The sequence below is a fragment of the Glandiceps talaboti genome, chromosome 8 (assembly GCF_964340395.1).
Source record: "Glandiceps talaboti chromosome 8, keGlaTala1.1, whole genome shotgun sequence".
NCBI classification, from domain to species: Eukaryota; Metazoa; Hemichordata; class Enteropneusta; family Spengelidae; genus Glandiceps; species Glandiceps talaboti.
Genome location: NC_135556.1, coordinates 9187719 through 9208864, shown reverse-complemented (window position 1 = coordinate 9208864; position 21146 = coordinate 9187719). Strand labels below are relative to the sequence as shown.

Genomic DNA, 21146 nt, shown 5'->3' with positions numbered 1-21146 from the left:
TGGTATGACATTGCTTTGATTCAGTTGGGGTTAGTACTGGAAGAGCCATTTATCAGGAAGAAAAGGTCTTTTAAAAAATAAAACAAAGGTGGTGGTCACAGATGGTGATAGAAAATAATGTTGAGAATAGTGGTATGTCGTGGTATTGTTTTTACCAATTCACATTTTAATGATATAATTAAATACTATTTGTGGATGAGGATAATTTGTCTTTGAGTATGAACTGTTTAAGTAGTTATGGATTGGCCTTGGTTTGCACAATGCTTCCATTCGGGTATTTAGTGTTATCATGATTAGGTCAAAGGTGTACCCCTATGTTCTCTATAGTGGTCTGAGGTATTGTGCACAAGTGGTGCTACTCAATACCTTAGCATAAAGCCACTATTTTGTTCTGAATTTCATCCTGTTTACTCAATGCATAGTGTTTGATGTAGTATTTGTCAGTGAATAAGATCACTCCTAGAAACTCAGACCACTAAAAGATTTACGTGTGGGTCCGTCAAGTACCATTGTTAATAGTTCTGATGACTCAACAATCGGAAAAAAAAGTCTCTTGATTTAAGAAACTTCTGTTTAGATGTTGGTGAATAATAAAATCATGTTTTAGTAGCGTTCAAAAGGTTGTTTTTGTCATTCATTTATTGTACATCACTCCCTGGCCGGAGGGGTTGCTTGGCCATATAGTTATTTTAGAATAACATGCATCTCTCTCCGTGTATGTCGGCAAAGTTTCTGACTGTAATTTCTCCAAGACAAGAAAAATAATATTGCCTATTTTGATTCCATTTTAGAAAGAATTGAAAATCCTTATTGCGATTTTGACGCACGCAAAACGAAATATACTCTTACCCACCCCCACCCCCCACCCCCACCCCCAGTAATACTTGTCCCTGTGATCAAATCAAGCAATAAACGAAACTACTGTAACTTGCAAGTTACAGCTACATCTAACTACTAGTATCTTAAAGTTTATATTGTGACTCATTGGTAAAGATTGACCCATGCATACTAGGTACACAAACAGTTGTTGTAACCCCCAACTCCAACCACCAAGTCCAACCCCCACCACCACTATGCGCGTCTTAAACTAGTCATCTTTAAATCTTCAAGTTGAAACAGGGGTGCGACACTTTATCATAAGTTTACTAAAATACGCCATCGAGATTCGTTTAAGGCTTATGTGTTAACATTATGCCTGACGTTACAGCGCAGTGAGGTACGACAATCCGACAATCCACAGGTGCAGCCAACGAGTCGTTTTTCTGAAATTATTACAGAAAGTTAAAACATAGCTAATAAACACTTTTTACATATTTTTACGCTTGGTTCAAGATTGGAGGGGAAAGTGAAAGCTGTTCGTATCTGCCCTCCCACTGCGATATTATACGACCTGTCCCCCCGCCAGATTTGCCTCCATGCAATTTTCGCCAAGGTTTCCCCTCTCTATCTCCGCTACCCTCTACCAGACAAATGGCCTCTGTCCACTATTCGTTGAAGCCCTAATGTTAAATTTACTCAGGATGCTATTTGATATACTCACAACAAAACAATTTCTCCTTCTAATACATACATATTGACAGCTGTCACTTGAAATATTAAATTGTACCGGAATCTCAATGCAATGCCTCGTCATTTTCGATGACACACGTGGTAAAAAATTAACTATTGTATTACACAATTAATTTACATCTTGTGAATATTGTAAAAAAAAATAGTAATATTTGTTCACTAACTTCCTGAAAAAATATCGAAAACTGTCCGCTTTGCCAACTGCCTTCCCCTTTCCCCATATCTTACAGCTAAAATATATGTTGCCCGCTGAAATACCGAGCCATTTTTCCCCTCCCTCTGGCCAAGCTTGGAAATTGTCCGCTCACTGAAAATCGGGTACGAACAGCTTTTTGCACGAACAGCTTCGTTGGCTGCACCTGATGATCCAATTTTGAACATTATGCGCTTTGTAAATAGCGCCATCTTCGGTCAAATAGAGAATTTGAAAGATGGCGGCGCACATAAAATGTGTGCACTGATGGTTCGTCTTTGTGGTGTATCATTGTATTTTGAATATATTGTTTAATATAGACGACATTTGTGCTATCGAGCTTTACTTCAGTACGATATACACCCGTAGAACAGACACATACTGCTTATATGCCGTTTTCGGAGTTTCTACGCTGTGGACGTCATACGAACGTCGTCGCGTCTAAGATGGTCAACGTTCTAATGACGATGGCAAGCATTTGAATTGTCACTATTATTGTGAAAATATAGCGTGGATGTTTGAACTCTTGTAGCGAAGTACACTACGGATTTATTGCACAATTTAAAGGAAAAGGTTACCACATTCTTTCTTCATCTTCGCATACCAAGTGTGCAACAATGGCTGACCGATTTGACACCGATTCCGACGAAGAGGTGGAACGATTTGAAGTAACAGATTATGACTTGGAGAATGAATTCAATCCAGATAGGAAGCGGTACAGACCATCTAAAACAGACGCGATATATGGTAAGATCATGCAATCCATTGCAGCCCCTCTATAAGCGAATATGATTAAATCATTCACATCGCATCCACAATCCTACCAGGTGTTCAATTATACAGCTGGATTCACTAGTTTCACAATTTTGGTTCAAATCTTGCCCAAGGACTTTTTATAGCCATTCAGAAACAATCGACAGCAGGGAGACTAGAACCTTGGAGTAATTATACTGAATTATACTGACAGTATAATTACTCCAAGCTAGAACCAACAACCTGTAGATGCCAAGCTGACCATGCTAACCAATCCACTATCAAGTCGTAGACTTGTTCAAGTCTGGGCTTTTTTCATTCTTTATTTGGATAAAATATTTATTTTTTTACAAAAAAAACATTATGTTCTTTTGTTTGAAATGGTAACCTGAGTGAATAATTGCAAAATAGTCAGGTGAATGTGTAAATCCATTGGGAGAATCAGATGACTAGTAACTCGAAAAATGTTTTTAAAGTTGGGGATAACAATGTTATTAATGTGGCCATATGGATGATAAATGGGTATTTACTGTGAATATTTTTAATTTTTCAGCCAACTCAAGCTGTACTATGTTTTTATAAGTGAAAAAAAAAAACAATTTGAAATATCCTCGACCAAATCCGTGTTTGTAACTCAGTAAATTACAAAAAGCTAAAGTGTAAAACCTTCATTATGTACAATGGCAAATAATCATTTTTTAATGTTTTGTAATTTTTTGAGTTACACACAAAGATTTAGTATATGTTGTTTCACATTGTTCGTTCAAGTAAAAAAAAAAAAAAGTTGTTTTATGAATTAAATATCCAAAATGAATACCTATTTGTCATCCATATGGCCTCATTAAAATTTTAATTTTAATAGAGTAATTTGAATAATTAATGATTTTCAAACCCAAAAAAATTGAAGTATATAACGACAACAAAAATCTCTCAATAGACTAGTGCCTGTTTATATTAGCAAACATCATAACATGTACATACGTTTTGTCAGCAGGATTTCATAGTTCTAAGAATCTATTCTAATTATTTCTATGTGACTTTATGTTGTAGGTATTTGGGCACCACCAAAAGATGACAGTGATGATGAATATGAAGGCAGGGTAGGACTTGGTGGAGGAGGAAGACGAAGGAAAGATTACACATCAGGACTGGACTTTGTCAGTGGTGGTTATAAGAAAACAGGACAGGAAATGAAACAAGAAATAGAAGGAGTAAGTGTATGACTCATAATTACAGAGTAATTTGTCAGTGTTTGTATGTTTGTTTGTTTGTTGGTTGGTTGGTTGGCTGGTTAATATGACTGAATTTTTAATCTACTATGTACCTGTGTGGTTTCAGAAAATGATCATAAGATATCATGTGGTATTATTTGTAAACACATTAAAAACAACACTGACAATGTTATGAACCCCCCCCCCCCCATACAGTGTATATCAAACACTTACCAATCATACACTTACCAATCAGTAACAGTCAAACAGTACTGACCTGAAAAAAACATAGCATGAAACATGGCTATATGTTGTACTTGTGGGAAAATTCTGAAAATCTGGTATTGCCTTTGATTCTCTTTTCTTTTTTCTTTTTTTTCTTTTTCTTTTTCTTTTTCTTTTTTTAAGAAATTTTTGTGCTGGGAATTGCTCCCAGTGATTTTCTGTTATGCAGACAAATACACACAAACACATACAAATGCTACAGAGATCCATTCAGGTTTGGGACTATGTGACAGGACTATGTTGCACGCTCTATATCACGTTGCTGTGGAATTGTCAAGGCTTCCCCAGTCAGTCCACATGCTATCCCAGAGTCACCCAGGCCCGGCAAACATAGCACCTGCGGGCTCCGTTTGAGTAATCGTTCCTGACTTTTCGAGTCATTACTCCAGGAGTCCCCCCAAATTTGCACTCTTGTTGTGAGTGATTGATTCTCTGCTCAAATATATATTGACGTATAACATATATACATGACGCATATAATTTACCAACTTTGTTATTCCTAACCACTCAAAGGGTGATGAAGCTGAAGATGTTGAAATACCTACAGACTTCCTCAGTAGTCGGAAGACTCTTTTTAAGCCGAAAGGTGCAATGAACTTCAAGAAGAAGGGGCAAGGAGGAAAGACGCCATCTGATAAACACTTTGGAAGTTGGGAGAAACATACCAAAGGTATTGGACAGAAACTACTACTTCAGGTAAGGGAATTGACATAGTCGCTCTTCTCGGTATTTTTAAACCCCAATTTTTAAATCTCAGGTTTGTGCATTAGTGCTTACTAATCAGTAGAGCCACTGAGTCCAGGGATTAGATAGTATCATTTTTTATGGTCTGTTTGCCAAACAGCACTCCTAGTGGCCAAACTGTACAATCTTTTGTTTTTCTAAAAAATCATTGACTATTAAGAAGTGTGTGTTTATGATAGTTAATTAGTCCCAACATACAAATGGACATTACTACTCACAGAGCGAAAATATTCTTTTGAAGCCAAGGATCCTAAATACATATTTACCTACATATCTCACATTAAGACAACCAAAATCAATTGTATGTAACTCATCGCAATACCTTTAAAATGGTGGGCAGTCAAGAAGTGATCAGATAGTGAAATTTTTTTATAAAAAATAGTAAGTGTATGTGCACATGTTGGTGACACTTTCAATTCATAATCATACTCTAACAGTTTGAGTGACTTGGAAATGACATTTAAAATCAGAAGAAAACTGAGCCGATAATTTGTTTCATTAAAGTTCCCAAATTTCAACAATAAACAATCATTTTCACTCAGGTACACGCTGGTAAGTTTGCCATCTTACAATCAGTAATGTGACTTTTTTCGAATTCTGGCAATTTTAGTTATTATTTCGCCAGATTTAAGAATTATAGGGTGGGTGGGTTGAACAGGTCATGAGAAACATGGAATTAACTAAGGCCACATTTACAATGATAATGGTATGTTAGTATTATCTAGAGCTATCTTCACTTACTGTATTATAATACCTACCTTCCAGATGGGTTATCAACCTGGTAAGGGTCTTGGCAGGAAAGGACAAGGTATTGTTACACCAGTGGAAGCCCATCTTAGAAAAGGAAAAGGAGCAATTGGTGCACATGGACCAGAACGACCCAATCAGACACCAAAGGTTGACTCAGAAGACGAAGAAGATAAGGAATACAGGAAACAATTATCTCAGTGGAAGAAAGGACCTGAGGTAAATTTTACAGCTACTACACTTAGATATTATTCCACAATATTTTTTTTCCCATTCATCCATTCATATATGAGTGATCGAAGGGGCTTTGTTGCTTTGAGTTTAATGTTCAACGAGTAGTGACAAAACCCTTAGGTCACGAGTATTTTCCAGCTGAATGAAGAAAAATATTATAGAATAATATATTTATACCAATGGCAGTAATATCAAAGAAAAATCTGGGAAAGTAATTGCAATTTTCAATGTATTTCGATCGTAGCAGAACCAATGACATAGATGCACGTTGTCGTGATATAGAACAACCAGGGTGTAAATTCTATATTTTTGTGCATGGTATAATGGCACATATAAGATTCTGTCTTTGTTTTGCTTAGACAGAAAGTAAAGTACCCAGAACAACAAATCTTAGTCTATGTTGTTCCATGAAGGAATTTCACTTGGTGCAGTATATTCTATTTGTTTGTTACAGTTGTTTAAACCTTAGTTCAAGTTCATATCTCTACTTCAGCGGAGAGTAATGTTCACACAAGCAGTCTCAAAGACTGGACAATTGTTTCATGAACAAATGACACATGCATGGAAAATGAAGTTCTACTGTATGCACAACATCACATACTAATCTTTATAGCCCAGATATTGGTTTTGTGGGCCAAGGTTGTATGGTGGAAGGGTCTGACTTTAGGAGGGGCCCATAAGCAGTACTACTGAGGTCTACAGAACCAGCATCCGGATAGTAAAGGTTTTATCATATACCCCGTGTAGTGGCATGTAAACATCATTTGAATCACATAACTACATATTGAAAGTGACATATTATTTTTATGCTCAAAAACGTAAAGATGTTGAGAAAAAATCAAAAACAAATCATGAACAAACATATATCAACGAACATGCCACTGACCATATTTAGGCAAAGTACTAGTATGTCAAGGCGTGATACGGCAAATTATTGCAGATGTTTGATGCACACATTCTCAATTGGATTACATAGGAAGAGATACTGGGTCATTACAGCATGACGTTATAGTAAGATTATGTATAAATTTGACACCATTTTCTATCTCTCTTCATAGGCACCACAGAAACCCAAATATTCCTACAAAACAATAGATGAAGTGAAAGAAAAGGCCAAACTTAAAAAGAGCATGCGTCCAACTGACAGCGCCCTTACAAAGGTCAAAGTGATTGACCTGACGGGAAAAGAGAAGAGAGTTTTATCGGGGTACGAAGCAATAAGTCAGAAACATAGCCGGCCAGATGAAGACAGTGGTACCAGTACACCAGTATTGATAGATCAGACAGCATTCACTATGCCAGAGTTGATGCATAATTTAGACCTACTGGTAGACATGTCAGAACAGGAGATTATTCAAAGTGACAAACAGTAAGTACACACAGTGTGTGAAATTAAGGGAAAATGCTGGTCATTTGGACCAACAGGTAGCAAAAACTGTTTGTCCTGGAAAACTGCTGGTCCTTACTCGATTCAGTTTGTGACCACCTGTATCTACAGTCCCCCCCCCCCCCCATGAAGATCAAATGATTTATAACTTTAACATGACACAACTTGTTGTCTTTTGCTGTAGTAATAAAATATTAAGGCAGTGTGTGGATAAATATTTTTTTTTAACTAACTAACACACAAACTACAGTTATGCTACAACTTCATTGATGTTATTTGTGTATGTGGTAGATTACACAAGTGGATGATAACGTTACCTTTATTATGTAAATATGATCACCCTATAATCAAAATAGCATAAGCACTGAGTGACACTGAATGTGCAACCACTGTTATTTACCATGAAGCTGTTTACAACAATGAAATTATAATTTAATGTTTCCCTTATTGTAAACAGTCTAACGGTGAGTATTGGTTGTCAGTATCAGTTGTATTAGGGTTGTTGGTGGCCGAGTGGTTAAACCACTTGCCTCTTACAACTGCAGCTGGGGTTCTAACCAATTCAGGGTTCAATTAAATTTACCATGCTGTAAATAAGAAGAGTGTCGTTCAGTTTGACTCTACCAAACAATGCAGGTTTTCCCCAGGTACTCTGGTTTCCTCCTGCATTAACACTTAACCCATGAGGGATGGCCCTCACTGGTCTTATCGGAAGATACATGTTTGTATACTTAAAGAACCATCCAGTATAAATAAAAGATTAATTATTTGTATTATTTGTTTATCAATGAAACTTAACAGACAATCAATAAACAATACATTGTATTGATCAAAAATGGATAAAACTTGACAACAATGCTCACAGCTATGAAAGTTTCTAAATTAAAGTTAAACAGTCATTAAAAAAACAATTGATTATTCAATGGCATATGACATTGACAGGGTTATTATGTAGATGTCTTCCTCTGACACACCAACACACGTAGGCATCGAAAGAGATACACTACACTTGTTTTAAGCAGCAATTTGCCATAAACCAAGTTGATGTGTACTACCAGTGATAAAAATAACAAGAGAACAATGGAACATTATATTATACCTGTAACATGACCAACATTTTGAAATTGGGTTTGATACGTTGACAAGTCCTTTAGTCTATGTTAAAACGTTATTGCTGACATTTTGACCTCATATGGGGAGGTCTTCATCATGGTCTAAGAACAGTAACATGAATGAAAGAAGAATGAGTGGAATAAACCAAGCAATCGACATTACAATAATGAAAATATTTTTTAATAAGATAGTGATAGAGCAAAAGTAGACAGTGCTTTAATACTGCAAACCTAGATATTTTCACTACTTTAAAACTTTGCAATTTTACAGTCTTCAGCTAGTTCTCAAAGACTACATGTAAACTATGCTAATTACCAGACTAGTACATTGTTTTCATGTAGAAGAAGGCATTTTAGTCACTACTTATTTTGTGATTTTGTTCTAGTCAAATAAGCAAAGAAAATAAAGGTCTTTAGCAAAAATTTCCAGGTTTACAGTATTTTGAAAATGGTCTGGTTAATTTATAAAATTAAAAACTTGTCCTGAAACATTGTGACTTATTGAAGCAACATTTAACATCTGAACATTATAACACAGTGTATATAGCTTCAAAGATTTAGATCGAAATATAAAACTCACCTATAAATTTTCTTTTTTTGTTAAAAAAAATTCATAGATTGCATCATGAAGATGACATGGTAGTCAATTTAAAACATGAAGAAGAGAAACTCCAGAAAGTTCTTGACCAGGAAGAGAAACATCTCAACAGATTGAAAGAAATCATGGCAATGATTGACAAGTAGGTGTCCACTGTAACTGCCTTTTGTACACTTGTATTAATACAGCCTATTGGGTGATAAACAGCACGTTGGTAACTCACTGACAACTGTGAAATACCAAATTTTCACTTCACTCTTTACTGATGTAGTTTTCAACTGAAATCAAATCCCTTGATAATAAGTAATATTCTACCCTACTTACTTTCCTAAATCAAAGAAAAGTAGGCCCAGATAGTTTTAAAACAGGCAAATTCTCTTTTTAATGAAAATTAGATCCATTGAAAATATAATATTTGATGGTATTCATCTTTGGAAGCATCCCCCACCCGCATGCTATGTTGCACTTTTTCCATAGTGGGAATGTTCTGTATGCAAGGGTTTATAGGAAAGCCTTGCATAACCTGATGTGACTTTTACCACAATCTCTGTGGCTTGATAATAGGCCTTTCCACAATTTGCCATGGTGGCGCTCTACTTCCTGTCTGTGTACCTTGGGGGTATACATGGTATAGGTTACTGGGTAATCATAGAGCACTGCTGCTTTCCTCGATGTCTGAACAAGACGAAAAACATCCCTGATTTACACTTCTACAGAATACCAAGGGACAAAGCTCTTAAGAAACGGTACTATGAGATGATGATACCCCCAATTTGAGTGAGGGCGCTGTATTCTCAATTTCTTGTTTGCAGTCTGTAATGGCCTTTTTCCTTGAAAAGGATACAGTGAACCCCTAAATTTGTGTCATTTCAAATGGACCTGGATTAAGCTTTCAATGAGTTTCATCGCAAAGTTTGAAGCAATATGGAAAACTTTGATTTTAAGGAAATTTGTCCCCAAGGCGAATTCTACCATAAAGTAAATTTATTTTCTCTTGTTCTTTCCCAAACCTAGATACGAGGAGAGACAACAACCTGATAGCATGTGTCCATGGGAACTAGAAGATGCAGAGGAGTTCTTTAAAGTTTTACAGGATGACTTCTATGAGGAGTATAGAATGTATGAATTGTCATCCCTGATTATGGTTATAGTTTTCCCACTTGTAAGTATCAATTCAGGTGTGAATTGACTAAGACAATTAGAACATGGAGAACTTATTTTCCTGGTCAATTTTCACCATGACTCATATCTGTACGTCACCCCATCTTGTTCTTTTACTGTTGAACCTCCTGATAGGAGGTCTCATCTGAAGAGACATACAAATTACAAGCAAATGTAGACAACATATTTTGTAATAACCAGATGAATTATGGCCTAAAATGCAAATTACCCTTGATGTTAATGATGGTATAACATGCAAATTTCCAAGTTAATTAGGGTGTAGTATGTGAATAACCAGATGAATTATGACATAATATGCAAATCACCAAATAAATGATGATGTAACATGCAAATTACCAAGTTACTTGTGATATAACATGCAAATTACTAAGTTAATGATGCTACAATGTGCAAAATAACAAGTTACTTTTGATATAACATGAAAATAACCACATGAATTATGCCATAACTTGCAAATTACCGAGTTACTTATGATATAACATGTAAATTACCTGGTGAATGATGATATTAAGTGTTTACTACCAGGTAATTTGTAGCATAAAATATATACTATATGAATGATATCACTATCATAGTATACGTTTCCTCGACAGATCAAAGAATATTTAATGAGCTGGGACCCATTGAGAGATTCTCAGTTTGCCACAGACGTATTTCAGAAGTGGAAAGATTTAGTAGATAATAGTGATAACGCTATAGCTAAGGAAGGTATACATATGATGACACTGTATGACAGAATGATGTGGGAAATCTGGATGCCTATCCTACGTCAGTCACTCAGTACTTGGAATCCAAGGAATTGTGATCCTGTCATAGGTAAGTACACGACTGGTTATTATACAACATTTAGATGTGATTCCCCGATATTTTTCTTCATTCAGTCAAGGAAAATGTGAGTGACCTAAGGGGCCTTTGTCACTACTCGTCTAGTGACTCGTGGTGACAACACCCTTAGGTCACAAGTATTTTCCGGCTGAATGAAGAAAAGTATTGAAGAATAACATAATTATACCAGTGCCAGTAATATTAAAGAAAAATTGGGGAAACTGATGGCAATTTTGAACATTTTAATCAGTAATGTAGACCCGCATTGTCCTGACATAGGCACGCATTGTCGTGATGTAAAAACAGGGTATAAATTCTATATTTTTTGTTCAACTTATCGAGTTCATGGTATCAAAGTATATTTTTTCTCCCGATGAATGAAAAATAATAGGCACCATCATAAAGACGTTAGTGTTTTTATGAGGATGTTGTATGACAACCCCTTGAATACCACACTGGAGTATTTGCAGGACTTCTTGTGGTGTTCACTGCAGTTGACTTTCTGAAACAAAACAAAGGAAAGTGCAGCAGAAAACCCCACAAGAATGAATATACTATTGGGAAGCAAATAAGGTGAATGCCAAGTTGAGATCTCATGGACAGCTAGATATAATCATGGCTTTAGTAGTCTAGAGACTATCTGTGACTTTCAGTCTTTCTCTACGTCTAGCTGAACCAAACGCTATTCATGCTAATGAGTAAAGCCCCAACTGTTAGAATGATGTAAACAATATACAGTGTATTAAGTAGTGTCCTGATATGACAAATGTACCATATTTGGACATTATGGAACTGCCCATAATAAACACTAGTACTATAGTAGTACCGTATTAAGCAAAGTTCTGTGATTGATTACTACTAAGCAGAATTCTGTGATTGATTAACACAAGCATGATGTTATTTCTGTGTGGATGACTTTGTTTTGATCTGTAAATTCATTTCAGCTCCCATTCCTTAAGACATGGAGAAGGATTTTAAAGCTATGGATAGCCTCAAGACTACAGTTGTAGCAGTATCATTAATCAGCTGTGTAATCTCACTTTATTTGATGAGTATTACACAGTGTACAATAGAGTATAAAATGCAAGAAAAAATTTGAAATCGAAATTCAAAAGCCATGAATCATAAGACACTTTTATATTGACAATTTATATCATGATATGTTGGCACAGAATGGATTCAATTATCATTTTCTTCCTTTCCAGAACTACTGGAAAACTGGCTTCCGTTATTACCTGGCTGGATAACCAATAACATTTTCGATCAGCTACTATTTCCCAAATTACAAAAGGAAGTTCAGAACTGGAACCCATTGACAGATACACAGAGAATAGATTCCTGGATTCATCCATGGCTACCTCTCATGGGTAAGTGTGAGGACACACACTTGTGACAACCACATTGACGCCATCTGAATTGACAATGTAGACTGTCCCTAGACTTAAACCTGCACTAGCTGCAACTGGGACATTCTTTCATCAAGTAACTAGATATATATTCACTAAAAATTGTTCACTTATGAAAAAGACACTGTATCTGTTAATTAGTGGTCAATACTATCTGTAGGTATAAGTGTAGTGACAACTTTAAATCTTGAGCGAAAGCTCAGCTTTTTTTAATCTGTCGCCACGTTTGTATGTATAGCAACTATTGTATCACTTTTCGATCAGACAATCACAATCTATTGACTGAAAATTGTTAAAATACCAATAATTGGGAGACTGATATTTTGTTGCACTGTTGATTGATGAAATTAAGTTGTGTTGAGAATTCTACGCAGTAAATGAGACTATTTGAACACCAATAATTAGACATTGTACATGCTAATCAATGGATGATCTTATCCATAAATCTTATTTTTGGGTGCGGACCCAAAAATCAATTTAATTTTATTTATTGTACCATATCATGTACTCAGCTACAAAAATTGCATTCACCCACATGTACTTCAATACTATTCAGTGTGAACGATATTACAAGTAAGTTATTTTATCCAACAAAAATGTTCCAGTTGTAGATAGTGCAACTTTAAGACATATTTCATTGTTCCACCCTTATCAGACTGCCTTCTCCGCCCTTACTTCTTGATAACCTAGGGCTGTCATGGAAAGATGAGGAGATCTAGGTTCCATCTTTAAACTAGTGGTTAGAAGTTCAAACAGAGGTCATTGTGAGAGATCAAATAAGTTTTAAGTTTACCTGTGGCTGTATCAGTATTCTCATGGGGAATTATTGCATCGATGGAGGAAGGCAGTATGTTGATGTTTTCCCGTTACTATAGATGTATCATACGTGTATATCAGACTGGCATACATGTTTTTTGTATCAATAATTACCTATGTCATTGATCTTCTACATGAGTGTCTCAAGTGACTGCAAAATGTTGTGTAATTGCAAAACATGGTGTTTGCGTCCCACATTCATTCAAATGACACTGTACTTTTATTCTAACACAGGTCAGAGGCTAGAACCACTCTTTGCACCAGTCAGACACAAGCTTGGCAATGCGCTCACTAACTGGCATCCTAGTGATATCTCAGCCAAAACAATACTGTTGCCATGGATACCAGTGTTTTCACAAGGAACCATGGATGCATTCCTAATTCGTCATATTGTACCAAAACTTGCACAGTGCCTTCATGAGTTCATGATTAACCCATATCAACAACACCTAGGTAAGTTCATCTTACACACCCCACATCAACAACCCCAGTGGTGGGGTAAGGGTGGAGGATGGCTGTCATCTGACCACAATCTGGATTTACCCATAATTATGTATCACTTATATGATATATTTTGGGAGATTTTATTATTTTCATTGTCTCATTATCTTCAAATGTTTTGAATTTGTCATTCATTTCAAATGTTTTGAAGGAAAATGTGGTCAACTTTTTTTAAAAAATATTTCACAGTTACTAGTAGTAAAGGGGCTTATTGTTCACCCGGCTGTTTGCAATCACTCACTCAGGTCACTATTTCACACAAAAGTACACACTTGTGTTTTTAAAACTTTATTCAAATAAAAAGTGAACAAAACCAAAGACATCAGCAAGTCTACTTAGTAGGTATTTTGTATCACCTATATAATATATTTGTATTACCTTTTATTGGTATTTTGTATCACTTGTATGGATATTTTGTATCACTTGTATGGATATTTTGTATCACTTGTATGGGTATTTTGTATCACTTGTATGGGTATTTTGTATCACTTGTATGGATATTTTGTATCACTTGTATGGATATTTTGTATCACTTGTATGGATATTTTGTATCACTTGTATGGATATTTTGTATCACTTGTATGGGTATTTTGTATCACTTGTATGGGTATTTTGTATCACTTGTATGGATATTTTGTATCACTTGTATGGGTATTTTGTATCACTTGTATGGATATTTTGTATCACTTGTATGGATATTTTGTATCACTTGTATGGATATTTTGTATCACTTGTATGGATATTTTGTCACCTTTATTATGATACATTTTGTATCATCTTTATGGATAGTTTGTATGACCTTAGTGATATATTTTGTATCACTTGTATGGATATTTTGTCACCTTTATGATGCATTTGGTATCACCTTTATGATATATTTTGTATCACCTTTATGATATATTTTGTATCAACTTTATGAATATTTTGTCACCTTAGTGATACATTTAAACTTTGTATCATCTTTGTGGATATTTTGTCACCTTTGTGATATATTTTGTATTATCTTTATGACTTGACTTGGTGGTTTACCCATTGAAGCCTACAGTTATCAACAAAGAAACTTCTATCCACAATACCTCAGTTTTACTGATTCTAAAATTACATATTAAGTCTCATGATCTTATCATAAATACCATACCTTTTCACTTCATTATCGATGTATATCTTTTTTCACATTAGATCCGTTCAACTGGGTCATGGCATGGGAAGACATCTTACCCAAATCTACTCTGGCATCACTGCTACAAAAACATTTCTTTCCAAAGTGGTTGAATGTTTTGTGTAGTTGGCTGGGTGATTCTCCAAACTTTGACGAAGTATCTAAGTGGTATACTGGATGGAAATCAATGTTCTCTGATGAATTATTGGCAATACCAGCTATTAAGGGTAAGGAAGACCTTTTGATTGATTTCTATAATAAGGATAGAAATTATCATAATTTTGTAAGTGAAAGGTGATATTTAAATAAGATGTTATAAAATTATATTCTGAGATATTCCTTTCAAATAATATTGTGCAAATCAAATGATTTATTATATCAATGACAGTCATCATAATATTAATCAAGAAAAATGACCATTTATATAAAAATAACTTTCCAACTGCAGATTTTGGTCCATGGTCTCTTTTTTCAGTTATTAAATTTTGGGTTTACTTCACATTGTCCCACATTTATCTATTAGTTTGATAGTCATTTTGAATTATTGGAAGGGTTATAGTGTGTATATTTTTCTCTCTGGAATTATCAGTAATTGTTCTTTTTGAGTCATTCATACAAATAATGATTCATGTGTGATTTTACCCAGTGATTATCACCCAGTGATTATTATCCAGTGATTATTGCCCAGTGATTATTATCCAGTGACTATCACCCAGTGATTATCCCCCAGTGATTATCACCCAGTGATTATTATTATCAAACCAGAGTGACTATAGAGTTTTAATTGGATGACAGTGTTTCTAATACCTAACACAAAGGTTTTTGTCACAAATTACATGCATAGAACAAAATACAGACACTGATAGCATGCAAGTATATAAAGTGATACATTTTATCTCACTGTGAACACAAATCAACATCATTGTAGGATGAAACAATGGAGATTCAAACACAAAACTGGTTGTGTGTCTATTTGCGTGTGTGTGTGTGTGTGTGTGTGTGTGTGTGTGTGTTCCCAGTGAGATAAAAAGTAACATTTTATGTATGTGCAAGCTATCAGTGCCTGTATTTTGCTTTTTTAATTCGTAACAAAAACATGAGATGTTTAAAAAAAAATGTCGCCTAATTGAAACTCTATAGTCTTTCTGGTTTGGTAGTACATCATTTACCAGATCATGTCATAAGTTGTGTTTTTATGGTCATTGACATATCTACAATTCATATGTGATTATTTCAGATCATATCAACCAAGCCTTGGACATTATGAACCGTGCTGTGTCTGGTAACATTCAGCCAGGGAACATGCCACCATTCATTGCACCCAATGATAGAAGACCTGATACAGAGGCAATACAAACAGAGAGACAACAGGGCCGAGATGTATGTATAGTGATATTGAACAGTCATTGTAGATTTTTGTAGCAAATCTTGTGAGAAAAAATTGTTTTCGCCAGATCAATATTGTGTGCCCATATCACTGTGTTGCAATACACATACCATCAGTTCTGAGAAATGTAGATTTAGTCCTTAAAAACAAAATCTTTAGAATATTGTTATTTCATTAATGTCCAAATCTTTCCCTGGATTATTCATTATGGCCAACCCAAAAAATGGTGATTAACATTTTGTATTTAAAAAGTCCTACTTTGACTTTTCAGCATTTAGGTACATTGTAGACTTGAAATGCTAATCCTTTGATTTATATTCAATTTCACAGAGTCCAGTTAGAAGAATTACTATCCCAACAACATTCAAGGATCTTGTCGAAAAGAAGGTAAGTAGTATATACATCGATACTTAGGTGAAAAGGCAAGGTATTGACAATAAGATCATTAGACATGTGTAATATTATAGATATTGTAGATGAAGTCTTTAGAGTCTACCCTAATCTAAAACTTCGAAAGTGATTTGATTTTTATAAGTTTTGTAAAGGCCTTGTTTTTTTAACCATAAAAGGGACATTCTCAGAATAAGGTAACACCCTCCTTTCTATGGCATTATGCTGTAAAAAAAACATGAGATCAACATGTATGAACCGTGGTGAAGACTAGGACGTCATCAAATTATGAATTAACTCTCTGCCAAACTGTGTTATGATGCTTTAATTTACAATTCACCTATATTAAAACACATGTGTTTGTACACAAGATGATACAGTTGTGTAGATGTGTTCTACAACAACCACAAACTCCTTCCCATCCATGTCTGCTAGCATAGATAAATATCATTGAAAGTCAAATAAACTGCCTTTAAATATGAGTTTGTTGAATCACCCCTCCACTGTCTATGGTTGAATGAGCAACAATCAGTCTAACTACAGAGAATGCACACTTCATGGGGGGAGGGGGTGGGGGGCTAGGACTTGATAATGAATAATTATGTTGAATTAAATAAAAAGTCTGAATAATCCATGGTGAAAGAGAAATAAGTATTTCAATTTTTCTCTCTCTTTTTTTTAGGCACAAGAAAATGGTATTATATTTGTACCCGCCAATCGTCGCTACGAAGGCAAAATGTTGTACACTTTTGGAAAACATATTATTTATATCGAACATGGTGTGTTGTATCAACAACAAGGGCAAACATGGACACCTGTATCACTGCAAAGTCTTATTGACACAGCGTTGTAACATATCATGGAAAATGAATGAATTCCAAATTGTTCTGCCATGTAGAACAAGGGATGATGTATTCTGTCCGACCCCCGAGTCATAGTTGTATACTCTGCCAGGACAAATGTCTCAAATACATGATTACTGTTGTATGTAAAGAGTACCTATGAACTGAGTACCAGTTATTTCTTATGGCTTTTGAACATGCAATGTCCATAGTCGGAATAGGGAACGTGGAAGCCTGCCATGTTGAATGTTGCATCATGGGAAATGTGATTATAAATACTAATCATTTGGTATTGTAAACAATGCTGAGACATTGTTTGTAACCACAGATAATCAATTCATAGTTACCCTGACTATTGCGGGTGGTTAATTTTATCAGTAGCTCCAGATTAGGTATTACGATAAGCACAGATAATCCCATAGTCCTTTGCATCTGAGCATGCTCAGTCTGGATTGCAAGTTCCCAATTGAAGACTACATTATGGCTTGAAATCATGAAAAAAAAAATTAACTAATACCAGAATTATGTTCAGGTTATTTTTGCATGTCTTCTTCCATCCAGTTGTGAATTTTCATTGTGGCTGCCACCAGGTAAAAGAGGACCTATTTTTGGAGTTATCGAGTTAAACAAATTTCTTCAACTTAAACAAACTTAATGCTTGTGTACGGTAAATGATAGAACTGTATTGGCACCTTCTGGCTTACCTACAGAGGGCACACACAAGTTTAGCAAAAATTACTATAATGTGGTTTTGAAAATACGTGCATTATTTTAAATAAAAAAATTAATGTAGTGCTAAAGAAGCACCATGTGTGTCTGTGTCTGTGGGTGTGTATCCACATGGAATGTAAAACTTCCACAAGCATGTTTAACATCTCCTTTTCTGTAAATATGTCTCTCTCAAGTGTGACCATCAGTCACAGCTAAGGGCTATAGGAATGACCCATGTCCATCTGTCCATCCGTCCAGCTATCTGTCCTTTCACATCACCGTTGTTGACCACCACGACTCAATATTAACCCAAACTAGTGCAAGTGTTAGCCAGTATATAGGCATACCAGTTAGTGTGCAAGTAGGGTACATGTGAATCATATGGTAAATTTTATTCTCTGCTCCCCAAAATCATTTCTGACTTCTATCCATTACCAATATTGGTGTCTATTTAAGTCATTTTGGCTTTCAGTTGATAATGATTAAGTTTTAGCGTGTGTTCATTTGAAAGAGTTTGAAGTCGTATTGCTGTCTAACGGAAGAACATCAGTCGAAGCGAGAATGTTAGTGATGATTGATCAGAGTTGAACACTGCGGTAGTTTGTTCGAGCTATAGTTAAGGCAAAATGTCTTTGTGTTTGTGGAAACGAATTAAAGTCAAAAACCGTCTGGACAATTGCCTTGATATTTGGAGAAATTGGTCAAATGAACATGATCACAGTAATCTCACACATGCTAATTTGGTGCTATAGACAAGTAGGTGTGAAGTACCCATAAACGTTTTATTGACATTAATAAAACAATAACCCTTCATTCTATATTTGTGTAAAGAAAAAAAACCCAAACAATTATTTGTAAACAGATGTGGCCAATTCCAAGCCCCTGTGGTTGAAGTGAGAGATTGAACGTCGCTAAGAAATTACTTAAGTCTATGACCTAAGACCATAGTAATTTTTAACCCCATAGGCCTAATTAACATGTAATCTTTTACCGTAATAATTTAAAAGACACTACAGTGAATAATTGTATATCCACAATAATTTAATTACTAGTATTTCATCAAAATATATCAATCAAAATAAAATCAATGTTATTTAGTAACTTCAAATTTTAATTGGTTATACCATAGACCCTACACCAACGTGTAGGGTCTATGGTTATACGGACCGATGTTGTGACAACTCTGTGTAAGTGTTGGCCCTTCACACTGAAATCCGTCGGTCTCGAACCAACGGACCGACGTTCTTTTCGCACTCAGATACCATAGTTGTTAAAGCTTTTTTTAAATTTAAATTACTATACGCTTCTGACCCATTTATAATATACATTTTACTAGATCTATTTGGTATATTTAAAAAGGCTGTAATCGTGATGTATAGTATATTAGACAACATATCAGTAATACCTTCATGATGTAAAACGTTTCTACACTATTTCTGTTGTAAAAAATAAAATGTCAAAAGCGAATGACAACCATTCGTAAGATACACGTGAGATCGCTGATCGAATACTGAACAATGTATATCCTGTCTATTGTACCAGCACAATAGAAAAAAATACAATATCCACTGACAATTCTCAACTTGCTACTCATCATGGATGTATTCGGGCACAGTCATTCTATAAAGAGACTGTGATTAGGGGAGACTCTCCCCTAATACACCCATGCTACCACTCAGTACGAAAACAGCAGTGACCAGACGTGGCTACTGTCAAATCATAAATCAATGTCAAATTGGTAAATCTTAGTTATAATAATAATCTTTAAATATATTTATTTGTTTCTTTGTTGCTTGTTTGTTTGTTTGTTTATATGTACATACCATTGTCTTCCAAGATTTCCAGTGAGGGCCAACCCTCATGGGTTCAATGTTAGTGCAGGGGGAAAGCGGGTAAGTGCCCTGGCCCGAGGGAAACCTGTGTTGTTTGGCAGTAACATTACAATGTAAATGACATTCTTCTTACTTGTATGCGTGACAGATTTAATCAAAGTCAGACAAGGGCCGATGGTTAGAGGCAAGTGGTTACATGTATGTACATAACCACTCGGCTACCGACAGGACATTAATTATACAACGCATGCCGGCCTGTATGTTGAATACCACCTTTTGATAATTAGCTTGAAAGATCCAGGCATTGCTTCCGCCACAGACAGGTAACGATCTGTGCCTCCGCATATGTGCTCTCTAGAAGTAGTAAGAGTGGAATATATAGAGTGGTCATGGATGTAGTTAAGGGTGATTTATCCATGCGTAAGTGGACCAACGCCTAGATCTTTCAGACTCCCTCCCTGTACCATCTGAGGCGAAAACAAGATACTCGTACATACCACGGGCACCGACACCCCCGACCCCTGTAAAGTCTTTTTCTTGTCTGTGCCACAGACTAGGAGTATCGAGCTGGAATAGGTCGATATGTCGAGACTGTTATCTTGTCTGTAAATAGACTTTACTGTACAATTGTATGTAACCCTTTGTTTAAAAATAGACAAAAGACTGCCTATACTTTTAGCATGTAATGGCAGCTAATGCACTAGCTCATTAAAATCCCAATACCTATGACGTAACTAGGTGTCCTATAAATACACCAGTAAACACCCTTTAAAACAAAACTAGGTCAAACTCAAAGACACGATTGGTTTGTTTGACGGTAACTCTTATTATAACAATCAAGATGTAATCAACAAGAAAACAACGATTCAAATTAGGATAATTTATCCGTATGATTACAAAATCCATCAAACCTAACTAGACATTTTACTTGCATGGTTTTTTAAAACAAAATATGATATTTCATGAGTATTATATTTTTTTCATTATGCTAATACTAAATAAATAAAACTTCTTTTACCATGCATGTTCCACCATAGACCCGCCCACCGTGGAGGATCTATGGTTCCACCACTTACAATTTTCTAAACTTTTGATATATTGTTCAGAATAAATTCTATGCACGCTTACTAGAATTTTTTCTGTTGCAATTGTGTGTCCCGAAATTTCCGCCAGACTGAGTGGACTACAATGTACTTGCTAATATATATGGTTTTACTCACTTTGGAGTGGTTTGATGGTAAAAAGGTGTTCTAAGACGCTGA

At 35.4% G+C, this 21146-nt stretch overlaps 1 protein-coding gene across 1 annotated transcript; it reads left to right on the top strand.

Annotated features, from left to right (window-relative positions):
• Positions 1-2084: 2084 nt before the first annotated feature.
• Positions 2085-18101, top strand: LOC144438846 (tuftelin-interacting protein 11-like). Its single transcript, XM_078128035.1, has 14 exons — positions 2085-2509; positions 3566-3726; positions 4525-4707; positions 5521-5721; positions 6795-7105; positions 8853-8975; positions 9848-9995; positions 10609-10831; positions 12046-12207; positions 13297-13515; positions 14743-14949; positions 15960-16102; positions 16440-16496; positions 17182-18101. The coding sequence occupies exons 1-14, from the start codon at positions 2380-2382 to the stop codon at positions 17350-17352; spliced, it is 2439 nt and encodes an 812-aa protein (XP_077984161.1). The 5' UTR covers positions 2085-2379; the 3' UTR covers positions 17353-18101.
• The last annotated feature ends 3045 nt before the right edge of the window (positions 18102-21146 follow it).